Source organism: Salvelinus fontinalis, chromosome 17, assembly GCF_029448725.1.
Source record: "Salvelinus fontinalis isolate EN_2023a chromosome 17, ASM2944872v1, whole genome shotgun sequence".
NCBI lineage: Eukaryota > Metazoa > Chordata > Actinopteri > Salmoniformes > Salmonidae > Salvelinus > Salvelinus fontinalis.
This window is the reverse complement of record NC_074681.1, coordinates 1572521-1590281: the sequence shown is the minus strand read 5'-3', so window position 1 is coordinate 1590281 and position 17761 is coordinate 1572521. Positions and strand designations below refer to the sequence as shown.

Here is a 17761-nt window from a genome sequence, read left to right as displayed (position 1 = left end):
CTCATTTAACTTCCTTACAGGAAGTGTTTTTGGACTCTGTTCGACGTTTACTTACTCTACAGTAGTCACGCTTCACTTCACGCTCAACCTATATCTTCTACATGCATTTTCCCACAAAGCATCACAGACCAAATGAACTTGTAAGAGCAGTTAGTCTCTCAGCCACAGTATAATAATGGAGGGTTGCGAATGTGCACAGCTGTTGGGTTTTGTCAAACACACGGACGTGGAGCGGCGAGGGATTTAACTGTGACGCCTGGAAACCCCTGTCCACTATTGAGGTCATTGTAGCTAACTAGTTTTCACTGTGAAAACAGACAGAGACAGTCATTGGTCTTGATTTGGACCTGAAGACACAGTATAATATGGGGATTGTTTAGATTATTCAGGTTGCTCCAAATATCGTACTGTATTTTGAGTTTGATCATGAATGCTAGTATGCATTGACATGCCACAAACTGTAGATTAGTCTAATAGAAAAAGGCAAGAGGGATAAAACCAGTGAATTTGAAATAAATCAATTCTGATATATGCAGAAATGTTGTAATAATTATAAGCTATAACATGTAAAAAAAAATAAAAAAGTAAAAAGTAAAATAAAATAGGATAGAAAACAATAGTGTACCATTTGTTTAACTAGCTGTAACAAAATGAAAACTCCCAACTATGGAAAAATCTTTTAATATTGTTTGATATAGTGATTACCTACTTAAAATTAATACGGAAAAAAGGTTTTCAAGGAAGTATCTTATCATCTTTCATGTAAAAAGAATGAATACAGTTGTATACACATCATTTGATTGCTCTGGCTATTATCCCTATATACGTATGGACTGTCATGGAGATGACCTTACAATATAAATACATTATAAAAGTTAGATATAAATGTTTGACATGAACGCCCCCCCCATAACTCTTTACGTAGGTCAATATAACACATGTTTGTCATGTATATTTCTACTCCCGTCTACTTCCACAGGTCAAATTAAATGGTTTCAAAGGGAACTGAGTGTGCAGATGACAGACAACCATTATCAGGCACATTATGCTGCAGTTAGTACTATACACAACCCTTCACCATGGGGGTTTTAATATACTGATCATGCAATAAAATAAATTTAGTGCATAATATATACATATAAACTATACACTTCTGATCAAATAATGTGGTCTTTACCATATTAACTCATTGGTTAGAAAATAACAATAATATTTGTCCTGAAATATCCATTAATAAGAAAATATACTTAAATATACTTTTTCATAAATATAATTTTAGCAAATCTGCCATTTTTTGATAATAAAGATAAGAGTCCATCGTCTGTAATCAAAACGAGAACCAAGATCTTAACAGTCCACATTTATCTCTATTCATCCGTAAATCAAAACAATCCAACTTCAAAATGTTATTCAGAGCTGATTGATTGTCATTTACACTTACTGGTTAACCATTGTGACAGAATATATGAAATCACACATTTGTTTATAAGTATCTTTTATACATTTTAGTGGAATCGCCATCTTCAAAGTGGTGCCTGGGTTTCTAAACATTATTAATACACATATCATATGATTGTTTGATTGACAAAGGGTCTTTTATAAACAATAGAAAAGCAATATTTGCATTTTACCATGAAATTCCTGGGTATTTTCTGCTATAAAAATGTTCATCTTGTACCAAGAGAGTTGTTCCGAGTTATGATACTGTACATGTTGTAAACAAAACAACAAAAAACACGTTTCCTGAAAACAATATCTCAAAGAAATGTCTCTTCAAATGTTTGTGAGGGGCTAAGTTCCCTATATGTTTGTGAGGTGCTAGGTTCCCTATATGTTTGTGAGGTGCTAGGTTCCCTATATGTTTGTGAGGGGCTAGGCTCCCTGAGTTCTAACACTAAGTCTCTCGGCCTTTCTAGCCGTTCTATCTGACCAACGTCACTAGCCACCCCCGGCCGGGTCACACTGTCGTAAGATGGCGGTGAGGAGGACAGAGTCCCTTCCATGACCCCCATGACCTCTACCAGCTCCTCCTCCTCCTCCTCCTCGACGGGCCCCTCGGGGCCGTAGTGTTCCTTTATCATGGCGGCGATGAGGCCCTCCGTCTCCGGGGCCCTCTCTATGTCCACCACTATGTGCTCCTGCAAGTTCAGGTTGGTCTGAAGGTTCATCTGTCTGTAAAGGAATGAGGCCTGCTTCATCTGCCGTTTCACCAGGTGGCGTCTGTAACAGCGCTGGATGATGATGGCAGACACGTCTTCCTGCTTGCGGCGTAGGGTCGTTGTGATTGGTTCGTGGGAGATCTTGGACGGGTTGGCCATCATGAACTTCTCCTCCATCTGCTGCTTGAGGGCGTCCATCTCGCCCGACTCGCCCAGCACGCGTTTGGTGAAGGCGAACAGGATGTCCAGGCAGTGGATCTTGTCCCCGCTCACCATCGGCAGGTCCATAGAGATCAGCTTGATCTTGTTAGGCTTGGCGATGCGCAGCGGCTCCGACAGGTTGTCTGCGAAATTCGACAGCTTGGAGAACTCTATGAACTGGGTGGCCTCTGCGTCGAACTTCTCCCAAACCTCATAGAACATCTCGAAGTCGTCCTCGCTCAGCGGCTCGGTGCTCTCCTCGGTGGCCACGCTGAAGTTCTCCAGGATGATGGCGATGTACATGTTGACCACGATGAGGAACGATATGATGATGTAGCTGACACAGAAGGCGATTGCCACAGACGGGTTGCCACAGTTTCCCCGGACGTTGGTGCCGGTGTTGACGACGTAGGCTTCACACTCCTCTGGGGAGTTAGACATGATGGGCTCCAGGACGTTGTCCCACCCGGCGGACGTGCTGATCTGAAACAGGCAGATCATACTATTCCCAAAGGTCTCGAAGTTGAACATGTCATCTATCCCTTCCTTTTTTTTCACGTAAGCGAAGTTGGCCATTCCGAAGATAGCGTATATGAACATTACGAGGAAGAGCAGCAGGCCGATGTTGAACAACGCTGGCATGGACATCATTAAGGCAAACAGTAAAGTCCTTATTCCTTTGGCTCCACGTATCAGGCGAAGGACGCGTCCTATCCTTGCCAGTCTGATGACACGGAACAGAGTCGGAGATACAAAGTACTTCTCGATGATGTCAGCCAGAACGATACCTGCAAGTGTTGAAATCAGAAATTAAGAAAAACAAATGAAAGACAAAACATTTGATCACCTTTACATGAAATGTAAATTTATATAAATTATTCATAAATAAATTATGATTTATTTATAAAATATTTAGGAAATTTTTTAGTATAGATGTCAGAAATTATATATTTAGGTAGTTTTGTAGGTTGTTTCCAGGGTTATATTTTTTCCACCCACCCACGATGGAGAGAATGATAACCACAAAGTCAAAGATGTTCCATCCCACGGTGAAGAAATAGCAGCGAAGTGCCACGATCTTCATGAGGCATTCGGTGGCGAAGATGACAATGAAAATCTGAATGGATAAGGAGACAGGACACCATCGTATTATCTTCAGGAACATACGGTGCATTCGGAAAGTATTCACAACTCTTGAATTTTTCCACATTTTGTTACGTTACAGACTCATTCTAAAATAAAATTCCTCTTCAATCTACACACCATACCCCATAATGACCATGCAAAAACAGTTTTTTAGAAATTTGTGCAATTTTTTTACCATTTTTAATCTGACATTTTACTCAGTACTTTGTTGAAGCATTTTAGGCAGCGATTGCAGCCTGAAGTCTTTTTGGGTATGATGCCTCAAGCTTGGCACACCTGTATTTGGGGAGTTTCTCCCATTCTTCTCTGCAGATCCTCTCAAACTCTGTAAGGTCGGATGGGGAGCATCGCTGCACAGTTATTTTCAGGTCTCTCCAGAGATGTTAGATCGGGTTCAAGTCCGGGCTCTGGCTGGGTCACTCAAGGACATTCAGAGACTTGTCCCGAAGCCACTCCTGTGTTGTCTTGGCTGTGTGCTTAGGCTCGATGTAGTGTTGGAAGGTGAACCTTCACCCCAGTCTGAGGTCCTGAGCACTCTGGAGCAGGTTTTCCTCACGGATCTCTATGTACTTTGCTCTGTTCAGCTTTCCCTCAATCTTGACTAGTCTCCCAGTCCTTGCCGCTGAAAAACATCCCCACAGCATGATGCTGCCACCACCATGCTTCACCGTAGTTTCCTGCCTGGTTTCCTCCAGAAGTGACGCTTGGCATTCAGGCCAAAGAGTTCAATCTTGGTTTCATCAGACCATATAATCTGGTTTTCCATGGTCTGAGAGTCTTTAGGTGGCTTTTGGCAAACTCCAAGCGGGCTGTCATGTGCCTTTTATTGAGGAGGCCTGATAAAGGCCTGATTGCTGGAGTGCTGCAGAGATGGTTGTCCTTCTGGAAAGTTCTCCCATCTCTACAGAGGAACTCTAGAGCTCTGTCAGAGTGAACATTGGGTTCTTGGTCACCTCCCTGACCAAGGCCCTTCTATCCCGATTGCTCAGTTTGGTCGGGCTGCCAGCTCTAGGAAGAGTCTTGGTGGTTCCAAATTTCTTCCATTTAAGAATAATGCAGGCCACTGTGATCTTGGGGACCTTCAATGCAGCAGAATTGTTTTGTTACCCTTCCCCAGATCTGTGCCTCAACACAATCCTGTCTCAGAGCTTTACGGACAAATCCTTCGACCTCATGGCTTGGTTTTTGCTCTGACATGCACTGTCAACTGTGGGACCTTATATAGACAGGCGTGTGCCTTTCCAAATCATGTCCAGTCAATTGAATTTATCACAGGTGGACTCCAAGTTGTAGAAACATCTCAAGGATGATCAATGAAAACAGGATGCACCTGAGCTCAATTTCAAGTCTCATAGCAAAGGGCCTGAATACTTCTGTAAATAAGGTATTTCTGTTTTTTATTTGTAATACATTTGCAAACATTTCTAAAAACCTGTTTTTGCTTTGTCATTATTGGGTATTGTGTGTAGATTGATGAGAAAAAAATACAATTTAATACATTGTAGAATAAGGCTGTAACGTAACAATATGTGGAAAAAGTCAAGGGGTCTGAATACTTCCCGAATGTACTGTATGTACTAGGATAAAAAAGGATAAGTTGTACAGAGCATTATGGGTATTGTAGTACTAGTACATCATGCTATAGAACAAAGATGGTGGATAAATTAAGATAGTTCACTCAAGCCATTTACCATTGGAAAAAATGGTCAGTTCCTTTTTACTTAAGGGGGTGGCACTCCCATAGACACCTATGCAATAGCAGCTGGGTATGGTCTACATAGTTCATTGACTCCATTGAAACAGAAAAAATTAGGGAGTGGGATGTCTCACTTCCTCTTCCGTCTCTGTTACAGACCATTTTGTTGAGGATGGACTACGTGAGTATTATGGGTACAGTAGTACATCATACACAGACCATTATGGGTACTGTAGTACATCATACACAGAGCATTATGGGTACTGTAGTACATCATACACAGACCATTATGGGTACTGTAGTACATCATACACAGACCATTATGGGTACTGTAGTACATCATACACAGAGCATTATGGGTACTGTAGTACATCATACACAGAGCATTATGGGTACTGTAGTACATCATACACAGAGCATTATGGGTACTGTAGTACATCATACACAGAGCATTATGGGTACTGTAGTACTAGTACATCACGCTACAGACCAGGTTGATCTTGTTGAGAATGGACTCCATGCGTACGGACTGATCGTCTGTCTCCACCATCATGGTCACCATGTTGACGATGATCAGCATCATAATGATGATGTCAAAGGCTTGCTTGGATACCAGGTCAAATAAGAAGCCTTGGAGTATATTCTGGAGAGATGGATAGATGAAAAGATGGCATGGATCTATTAATTAATGCCATGTTGGCTATCCATAAAGTTTCCATCGTTCGAATATCATTCAGGTTCATTCTAAAATGCATTTATAAAAGAATGTTTGAGTACATATTAGATCCACTGTCATGTTTGTCATAGTTCATCAAATGTATTTTACCGTAGATCTTGGTATAGGTCTATCATAGTTGGTATTTTACTGTAGGTCTTGGTATAGACTTATCATAGTTGGTATTTTACCGTAGGTCTTGGTATAGGCCTATCATAGTTGGTATTTTACCGTAGTTCTTGGTATAGGCCTATCAGAGTTGGTATTTTACCGTAAGTCTTGGTATAGACTTATCATAGTTGGTATTTTACTGTAGTTCTTGGTATAGACTTATCATAGTTGGTATTTTACTGTAGTTCTTGGTATAGACTTATCATAGTTGGTATTTTACCGTAGGTCTTGGTATAGACTTATCATAGTTGGTATTTTACCGTAGGTCTTGGTATAGACTTATCATAGTTGGTATTTTACCGTAGGTCTTGGTATAGGCTTTTCGGGCTTTTTAGAGCCTATTTTCTTCATAGCGTTGTAGTACTTCCTCTGCTCGTCAGTCATGAAAATGTCTTGTCCACCTAAGTATAACAAATGCATTCACCATTATTCTTCACCGTTAATGTTGCACATATACATCACAGGAGGTTGGTGGGACCTTCATTTAGGAGGACTGGCTCGTGGTAATGGCTGGAGCGGAATAGGTGAAATGGTATCAAATACATCAAACACATGGTTTCCATTACATTTGCTCTGTTCCAGACATTACTATGAGCTGTCCTCCTTTCAGCAGCCTCCACTGATATTCATACAGACAGCTGTTAATGTTGTATATATCTATACAGACAGCTGTTAATGTTGTATATCCATACAGACAGCTGTTAATGTTGTATATATCCATACAGACAGCTGTTAATGTTGTATATATCCATACAGACAGCTGTTAATGTTGTATATATCTATACAGACAGCTGTTAATGTTGTATACAGACAGCTGTTAATGTTGTATATATCCATACAGACAGCTGTTAATGTTGTATATATCTATACAGACAGCTGTTAATGTTGTATATATCTATACAGACAGCTGTTAATGTTGTATATATCTATACAGACAGCTGTTAATGTTGTATATATCTATACAGACAGCTGTTAATGTTGTATATATCTATACAGACAGCTGTTAATGTTGTATATATCTATACAGACAGCTGTTAATGTTGTATATATCTATACAGACAGCTGTTAATGTTGTATACAGACAGCTGTTAATGTTGTATATATCCATACAGACAGCTGTTAATGTTGTATATATCTATACACACAGCTGTTAATGTTGTATATATCTATACACACAGCTGTTAATGTTGTATATATCCATACAGACAGCTGTTAATGTTGTATATATCTATACACACAGCTGTTAATGTTGTATATATCTATACAGACAGCTGTTAATGTTGTATATATCTATACACACAGCTGTTAATGTTGTATATATCTATACACACAGCTGTTAATGTTGTATATATCTATACACACAGCTGTTAATGTTGTATATATCTATACAGACAGCTGTTAATGTTGTATATATCTATACAGACAGCTGTTAATGTTGTAGATATCTATACAGACAGCTGTTAATGTTGTATACAGACAGCTGTTAATGTTGTATATATCTATACACACAGCTGTTAATGTTGTATATATCTATACACACAGCTGTTAATGTTGTATATATCTATACAGACAGCTGTTAATGTTGTAGATATCTATACAGACAGCTGTTAATGTTGTATACAGACAGCTGTTAATGTTGTATATATCTATACACACAGCTGTTAATGTTGTATATATCTATACAGACAGCTGTTAATGTTGTATATCCATACAGACAGCTGTTAATGTTGTATATATCCATACAGACAGCTGTTAATGTTGTATATATCTATACAGACAGCTGTTAATGTTGTATATCCATACAGACAGCTGTTAATGTTGTATATATCTATACAAACAGCTGTTAATGTTGTATACAGACAGCTGTTAATGTTGTATATATCTATACAAACAGCTGTTAATGTTGTAGATATCTATACAGACAGCTGTTAATGTTGTATATATCTATACACACAGCTGTTAATGTTGTATATATCTATACAGACAGCTGTTAATGTTGTATATCCATACAGACAGCTGTTAATGTTGTATATATCCATACAGACAGCTGTTAATGTTGTATATATCCATACAGACAGCTGTTAATGTTGTAGATATCTATACAGACAGCTGTTAATGTTGTATATATCTATACAAACAGCTGTTAATGTTGTATACAGACAGCTGTTAATGTTGTATATATCTATACAAACAGCTGTTAATGTTGTAGATATCTATACAGACAGCTGTTAATGTTGTATATATCCATACAGACAGCTGTTAATGTTGTACATATCCATACAGACAGCTGTTAATGTTGTATATATCCATACAGACAGCTGTTAATGTTGTATATCCATACAGACAGCTGTTAATGTTGTATATATCTATACAGACAGCTGTTAATGTTGTATATCCATACAGACAGCTGTTAATGTTGTATATCTATACAGACAGCTGTTAATGTTGTATATATCTATACAGACAGCTGTTAATGTTGTATATCCATACAGACAGCTGTTAATGTTGTATATATCTATACAGACAGCTGTTAATGTTGTATATCCATACAGACAGCTGTTAATGTTGTATATCTATACAGACAGCTGTTAATGTTGTATATATCTATACAGACAGCTGTCAATGTTGTATATATCCATACAGACAGCTGTTAATGGTGTAGATATCTATACAGACAGCTGTTAATGTTGTATACAGACAGCTGTTAATGTTGTATATATCTATACAAACAGCTGTTAATGTTGTAGATATCTATACAGACAGCTGTTAATGTTGTACATATCCATACAGACAGCTGTTAATGTTGTATATATCCATACAGACAGCTGTTAATGTTGTATATCCATACAGACAGCTGTTAATGTTGTATATATCTATACAGACAGCTGTTAATGTTGTATATCCATACAGACAGCTGTTAATGTTGTATATCTATTCAGACAGCTGTTAATGTTGTATATATCTATACAGACAGCTGTTAATGTTGTATATCCATACAGACAGCTGTTAATGTTGTATATATCTATACAGACAGCTGTTAATGTTGTATATCCATACAGACAGCTGTTAATGTTGTATATATCTATACAGACAGCTGTTAATGTTGTATATATCCATACAGACAGCTGTTAATGTTGTATATATCCATACAGACAGCTGTTAATGTTGTATATATCTATACAGACAGCTGTCAATGTTGTATATCCATACAGACAGCTGTTAATGTTGTATATCCATACAGACAGCTGGTAATGTTGTATATATCCATGCAGACAGCTGTTAATGTTGTATATATCTATACACAGCTGTTAATGTTGTAGATATCCATACAGACAGCTGTTAATGTTGTATATATCTATACAGACAGCTGTTAATGTTGTATACAGACAGCTGTTAATGTTGTATATCCATACAGACAGCTGTTAATGTTGTATATATCTATACAGACAGCTGTTAATGTTGTATATATCCATACAGACAGCTGTTAATGTTGTATATCCATACAGACAGCTGTTAATGTTGTACATATCCATACAGACAGCTGTTAATGTTGTATATATCCATACAGACAGCTGTTAATGTTGTATATATCTATACAGACAGCTGTTAATGTTGTACATATCCATACAGACAGCTGTTAATGTTGTATATCCATACAGACAGCTGTTAATGTTGTATATATCCATACAGACAGCTGTTAATGTTGTATATATCTATACAGACAGCTGTTAATGTTGTATACAGACAGCTGTTAATGTTGTATATATCTATACAGACAGCTGTTAATGTTGTATATATCCATACAGACAGCTGTTAATGTTGTATACAGACAGCTGTTAATGTTGTATATATCTATACATACAGCTGTTAATGTTGTATACAGACAGCTGTTAATGTTGTATATATCCATACAGACAGCTGTTAATGTTGTATATATCTATACAGACAGCTGTTAATGTTGTATATATCCATTCAGACAGCTGTTAATGTTGTATATATCTATACAGACAGCTGTTAATGTTGTATATCCATACACGGCCCGCTGTTAATGTTGAATACAGACAGCTGTTAATGTTGTATATATCCATACAGACAGCTGTTAATGTTGTATATATCTATACAGACAGCTATTAATGTTGTATATATCCATACAGACAGATGTTAATGTTGTATATATCCATACAGACAGCTGTTAATGTTGTATACAGACAGCTGTTAATGTTGTATATATCTATACAGACAGCTGTTAATGTTGTATATATCCATACAGACAGCTGTTAATGTTGTATATATCCATACAGACAGCTGTTAATGTTGTATATATCTATACAGACAGCTGTTAATGTTGTATATCCATACAGACAGCTGTTAATGTTGAATACAGACAGCTGTTAATGTTGTATATATCCATACAGACAGCTGTTAATGTTGTATATATCTATACAGACAGCTATTAATGTTGTATATATCCATACAGACAGCTGTTAATGTTGTATATATCCATACAGACAGCTGTTAATGTTGTATATCCATACAGACAGCTGTTAATGTTGTATATAACCATACAGACAGCTGTTAATGTTGTATATATCTATACAGACAGCTGGTAATGTTGTATATCCATACAGACAGCTGCTAATGTTGTATACAGACAGCTGTTAATGTTGTATATATCCATACAGACAGCTGTTAATGTTGTATATATCCATACAGACAGCTGTTAATGTTGTATATATCCATACAGACAGCTGTTAATACAACAGTGTGAAAAGAGTAGGTCGAGACATAAAACAACATGTTATGCCACATATACTTATCTTTCTTTTTTGCTGGTTGAAATTATCAATGATGACTCCGATGAAGAGGTTGAGAGTGAAGAAGGATCCGAAGATGATGAAGATGACAAAATAGAGGTACATGTAGAGGTTGATCTCCCTGATTGGCTGCTCCTCTACCTGGACACACATATTTTAGTTGAACCCATTTTCATTTTTTATGAATAGAAATGTAGTCTACTCATTCTATTGATGAGATGAGGAGTTTGTCTAGATTTGTGGAAAGAGATTGATACATACGCCACGTGAATCAACAGCTGCATGCATAACTTCCATCCATCCTTTAAACGTGGCCTTGAAGGAAATTGAACACCATTGACACCATTATAGGGTAAACCTTTTTAAATAATAAAAATTTTACTTAATTTATCGACAAACAATAAGAACTATGGCATCCTTTCAACACATAAGTTGCTAAAAAACAAAAAAATGTAAACAGTAATTTTTTTGTATTTTATTTTTAAAGACGGACCACTTGCAGCAGTGAGAGGTATCCTAGTCCCACGTTGTCGAAGTTGACCTTGACTTTAGTCCAATAAAACTGAGTGTCGTTCATGGCCAGGCACTCTGACTTGTTGTTGACGATGGAGGCATTCTGGATGAACCCTGTCCGGTTCACACATTTACCAAACTTCCCTGCGAACAGGTTGACTCCCATGATGCTGAAGATGAGCCAGAAGATGAGGCAGACCAGCAGGACGTTCATGATGGATGGGATGGCTCCAATCAGTGCGTTCACCACCACCTGGGGATCGAGACAACACGGGTAGGCGGGTAGAAGTTGTCTATTACGGAGCACAGACACAGCATATCAATTATGTTTAATGATTAAGGGCTGGAGTTTTTCCTGACTAAGTGACCAAGGTAATACTCCACTTTTAGAGGCGGTCTGTCACTTCAGACTGTTATGATATAGGACCACAAGTTTTTCGTGACCACGTGACCAGCTTAGGAAAAACTCTGGTCCTTCGCAGGATGATAATAACTTGTGGAATCTCCTAGAATAACTTGACATAGGCCAACTATGAGAGAGCGGGGAAAGTAGAACATCTCTAAGAAAAGGTTAAAGAACGTCTCACCCGCATGCCCTCGAATCTGGACAGGGCCCTTAGGGGCCTCAGCGCTCGGAGGGTCCTCAGTGATTTGATGGCAGCAAAGTCAGAGTAGCCCAGAGAGTTAGCTACCAGGCTCACCAACGACACCTGGAGAGGACACACAGAGACATTCAATCAGCTCAGACTTAGATGACAGTACAAACTCCATCAGCCCAACATTCAAAGGAGACCTCAGCATCACTCTTGAACACATTTAGATAAAGATTGTGGGTTTTGCAATTTATGAGCAAGTATCAAAGTACAAAATATGGGTTCCCCTGTCTGTAAGACCCCACCTCACCCCCCAATTCCCCACCATTTATCCGCACGCAGATGCAGACCTATGCACGCACACACACACGCACGCACGCGCACACACACACACACACACACACACACACACACACACACACACACACACACACACACACACACACACACGCACACATACACATGCACACACTCAAACCTACCACCTAAGTTGTATGATACAATATACTTTCAGTTAAGTCACGGACAACCTTTCATCAAATAAAAACAAAGCTCTACAGACCTAAATCATGAATCAAATAATTTCTGGAGAGAGAAATATGCAAGAAGAGCAGCGACAGAGTAACAGACAGTGAGACAAGACTTTCAGAGTCAACACTTTAGAGACTGTAAAAATGTATTATTTTGGGACATTCTACAGTTAGGAACACAATTAATTAAATGTAGAAAAATTTAGAATTTCTTTTTTTGGTTTTGTGGCATATTTTTCATTACATTTTTTGGGGGGGGACTTCCACTCTATTCTACATCCAAAATGGACAAAACAGAATGGTATTCCGCTGTTGAATGGCCCGAGGATGATAGCTATGATTCAGAATGGCATGATGGATGGTCCATGGATGAGAGGTATTACTGGTAGAATGACTGAAATGGAACAGGGACAAAACACATACAAGTATGCAATATGTACAGTCAATGCACATGCATACATACTCAGCTATATATACATAAGACCTATGTATATATGTGAAATAGAGTGAGGTTTTATAAAGAAGTTTAACAAAATGTTCAATTCTCCTTTTTTTATTTAAACTAATGGTATTGCCAAATTTGATTGCCCAATTTGTATTCGTATGATCCAATTAAGTCCGTCATTGCAATTTAGGGCTATTACAGTCCCAATAATTTCTTTATAAAAGTATATTTTAATGGATTTCGTCCAATATATCTAAAGAAGATACTCAGAAAATGAAACACAGCTGATAAATTATACGTCTTTGGCTCCATGAAAGTACACAACAAAACAAACATCAAAAAGGCTAGAGAGTTGTATATAGAAACCAGAAATAACAAATAGTGTTTAAACAATCATTGGATCTCCTCCGTTGATCATTTCTGCAATCCAGCCACACATCTAAAAAAAATAATATAATCCTCTCCAACTGTGCTATCCAGTTAGATACACTGTAGACAGAGACAGAGACAGACAGACAGTATGAATCACCTCAGCTCCAGCTGACTACTGACCACATACAATATGTTACAGCATATTGTTAAGATAGCAAAACTAAGGTGCAAAACATCAGACAGCTTTTAACATTTATTGAAATTCTACCTACACTATTCAAAACGGTCTGAACAACTTTCATTCAGCCTGTCGATAACCTACGAGGAACTGTAAAATACAATTAGTCCAATGATACATTTGATCTTCTCTAGATAAACCTTAGAATACATGGTAGTGTGTTTCTATACGATATAAAAGCCAAGGTCCGTTGTGCATTTTTAACTATCATTTGGATGAGGGGGGGGAAGAAAAAATACATTTTTTGCTTTGAATACATTTTCTGCTGAAAAGACAATTGTTGTTTAGATTTGAAAAGTAGACGAGACGGTGGCTTTTGATATCTCAATGTGAAGCACTTAGGAGTGAGGAAACATAGAAACTTTATTGATGCAGTAGCTTTTCCAAAACCTGGATCCCAATACTCACCTTTCACCTCACAACTACCACTTACCCTAACGGCTGCTATAGACACGTCTGTGCCGATCTGTGAACCAGCGGGTGAAATCAGAGGAAGCAAGGTAAGGTAAGGGAGATATAACCCCTAGCCCCTATGGCACTATCGGGTAAGGTAAGGGAGATATAACCCCTAGCCCCTACATCACTATCGGATAAGGTAAGGGAGATATAACCCCTAGCCCCTACATCACTATCGGATAAGGTAAGGGAGATATAACCCCTAGCCCCTACATCACTATCGGGTAAGGTAAGGGAGATATAACCCCTAGCCCCTATGGCACTATCGGGTAAGGTAAGGGAGATATAACCCCTAGCCCCTACATCACTATCGGGTAAGGTAAGGGAGATATAACCCCTAGCCCCTACATCACTATCGGGTAAGGTAAGGGAGATATAACCCCTAGAATATTAACGCAAGGGAGATATAGCCACTAGAATATTAAGATAAGGGAGATATAGACCCTATAATATTAAGGTAAGGGAGATATAGACCCTAGAATATTAAGATAAGGGAGATATAGACCCTATAATATTAAGGTAAGGGAGATATAGACCCTAGAATATTAAGATAAGGAAGATATAGACCCTAGAAAATTAAGATAAGGAAGATATAGACCCTAGAATATTAACATAAGGGAGATATAGACCCTATAATATTAAGGCAAGGGAGCTATAGCCCCTAGAATATTAAGGTAAGGGAGATATAGACCATAGAATATTAAGGTAAGGGAGATATAGACCCTAGAATATTAAGGTAAGGGAGATACAGTTGAAGTCGGAAGTTTACATACACCTTAGCCAAATACATTTAAACTCAGTTTTTCACAATTCCTGACATTTCAACCTAGTAAAAATTCCCTGTCTTAGGTCAGTTAGGATCACCACTTTATTTTAAGAATGTGAAATGTCAGAATAATCGTAGAGAGAATGATTTATTTCAGCTTTTATTTCTTTCATCACATTCCCAGTGGGTCAGAAGTTTACATACACCCAATTATTATTTGGTAGCATTGCCTTTAAATTGTTTAACTTGGGTCTAACGTTTCGGGTAGCCTTCCATAAGCTTCCCACAATAAGTTGGGTGAATTTTGGCTCATTCCTCCTGACAGAGCTGGTGAAACTGAGTCAGGTTTGTAGGCCTCCTTGCTCGCACACGCTTTTTCAGTTCTGCCCACAAATGTTCTATAGGATTGAGGTCAGGGCTTTGTGATGGCTAATCCATTACCTTGACTTTGTTGTCCTTAAGCCATTTTGCCACAACTTTGGAAGTATGCTTGGGGTCATTGTCCATTTGGAAGACCCATTTGCGACCAAGCTTTAACTTCCTGACAGGAGTCTTGAGATGTTGCTTCAATATATCCACATAATTTTCCTACCTCATGATGCCATCTATTTTCTGAAGTGCACCGGTCCCTCCTGCAGCAAAGCACCCCCACAGCATGATGCTGCCACCCCTGTGCTTCACGGTTGGGATGGTGTTCTTCGGCTTGCAAGCCCCCCCTTTTTCCTCCAAACATAACGATGGTCATTATGGCCAAACAGTTCTATTTTTGTTTCATCAGACCAGTGGACATTTCTCCTAAAAGTACGATCTTTGTCCCCATGTGCAGTTACAAACCGTAGTCTGGCTTTTTTATGGAGGTTTTGGAGCAGTGGCTTCTTCCTTGCTGAGCGGCCTTTCAGGTTATGTCGATATAGGACTCGTTTTATTGTGGACATAGTTACTTTTGTACGTGTTTCCTCCAGCATCTTCACAAGGTCATTTGCTGTTGTTCTGGGATTGATTTGCACTTTTTGCACCAAAGTACGTTCATCTCTAGGAGACAGAACGCGTCTCCTTCTTGAGCGGTATGACGGTTGCGTGGTCCCATGGTGTTTATACTTGCGTAGTATTGTTTGTACAGATGAACATGGTACCTTCAGGCGTTTGGAAATTGCTCCCAAGGATGAACCAGAATTGTGGAGGTCTACAATTTTTTTCCTGAGGTCTTGGCTGATTTCTTTTGATTTTCCAATGATGTCAAGCAAAGAGGCACTGAGTTTGAAAGTAGGCCTTGAAATACATCCACAGGTACACCTCCAATTGACTCAAATGATGTCAATCAGCCTATCAGAAGTTTCTAAAGCCATGACATAATTTTCTGGAATTTTCCAAGCTGTTTAAAGGCACAGTCAACTTAGTCTATTTAAACTTCTGACCCACTGGAATTGTGATACAGTGAATTATAAGTGAAATTATCTGTCTGGAAACAATTGTTGAAAAAATTACTTGTGTCATCCACAAAGTAGATTTCTTAACCGACTTGCCAAAACTATAGTTTGTTAACAAGAAATTTGTGGAGTGGTTGAAAAAAAGTTAATGACTCCAACCTAAGTGTATGTAAACTTCCGACTTCAACTGTATAGCCCCGAGAATATTAAGATCAGGGAGATATAGCCCCTAGAATATTAAGATAAGGGAGATATAGCCACTAGAATATTAAGATAAGGAAGATATAGACCCTAGAATATTAAGGTAAGGGAGATATAGCCACTAGAATATTAAGATAAGGGAGATATAACCACTAGAATATTAAGATAAGGGAGATATAGCCACTAGAATATTAAGGTAAGGGAGATATAGCCACTAGAATATTAAGATAAGGGAGAAATAACCACTAGAATATTAAGATAAGGGAGATATAGCCACTAGAATATTAAGATAAGGGAGATATAGACCCTAGAATATTAAGGTAAGGGAGAATTAGCCACTAGAATATTAAGGTAAGGGAGATATAGCCACTAGAATATTAAGATAAGGGAGATATAACCCCTAGAATATTAAGATAAGGGAGATATAGCCACTAGAATATTAAGATAAGGGAGATATAGACCCTAGAATATTAAGGTAAGGGAGAATTAGCCACTAGAATATTAAGATAAGGGAGATATAGACCCTAGAATATTAAAATAAGGGAGAATTAGCCACTAGAATATTAAGTTAAACTGTGTGGAGAAATGGACCCTGTGGCGCTATCAAGATTATACTGTGTACTCTGTACATGTGTACTCTGTACTCTGTACATGCATATAAACAGTATATTTCTCCCGGTATACTGTTATAATGGCCACAAAAACTCACGTCCACAGGTAGGTACCACCATGTATAAATTAATGACCTTCATTTAAGAGGTACCAACGTACAGTTAATCGGTGACCACAGGTCCTACACAACATAACATATCTGGTGGCAGCCTGCTTACAAGCGAGCCCAAACCAAGCTGGAACTAAGCAGTGTTTATCGCCAATGTCAACAAGCCGACCTTAACGAACCAAACTCACTGGAAAGCAAGCTGAAAGAGTTCAACTCGGGTCGGGGCGATAGTTTGAAAAAAGATAAGTCTGTACATGACATACAGCAGCTCTCACCACCAGTCTGAAAACCACCCAAACTTTTGTTATATGCATTAGCTACCTGCACATCTATTCTCACTGTGAACATAAACTGGGCACAACGTACGAAACTTAACACTTACATCGACAATGAGGAAGTCCAGCCAACACCAAGCGTTGGTGAAGTACTTCTTGAAGCCGTAGGCAATCCATTTGAGGAACATCTCTAGGACGAATATGTAGGAGAAGACCTTATCAGCGTACTCCAAGATAACCTTCACTACTTTCCTTTTCTCAATGTAGATGTCCTCAAATGCCTAGAGCAGCGCAGCAGGGACAAGAGAGAAACCACAGATTA

At 38.4% G+C, this 17761-nt stretch overlaps 1 protein-coding gene across 1 annotated transcript in view; it reads right to left on the bottom strand.

The window, feature by feature from the left end:
• Positions 1-703: 703 nt before the first annotated feature.
• The window catches only part of LOC129813544 (sodium channel protein type 4 subunit alpha-like), a 129468-nt gene continuing 112410 nt past the window's right edge, over positions 704-17761 (bottom strand). The window contains exons 20-28 of the mRNA XM_055865840.1: positions 17547-17720; positions 12003-12125; positions 11396-11668; positions 11164-11217; positions 10902-11043; positions 6389-6489; positions 5693-5845; positions 3360-3477; positions 704-3148 (exon numbers count right to left, since the gene is read on the bottom strand). Coding sequence (XP_055721815.1) covers positions 1758-3148; positions 3360-3477; positions 5693-5845; positions 6389-6489; positions 10902-11043; positions 11164-11217; positions 11396-11668; positions 12003-12125; positions 17547-17720 — 2529 coding nt within the window. The 3' untranslated portion in view covers positions 704-1757. The remainder of the gene's footprint in view (positions 3149-3359; positions 3478-5692; positions 5846-6388; positions 6490-10901; positions 11044-11163; positions 11218-11395; positions 11669-12002; positions 12126-17546; positions 17721-17761) is intronic.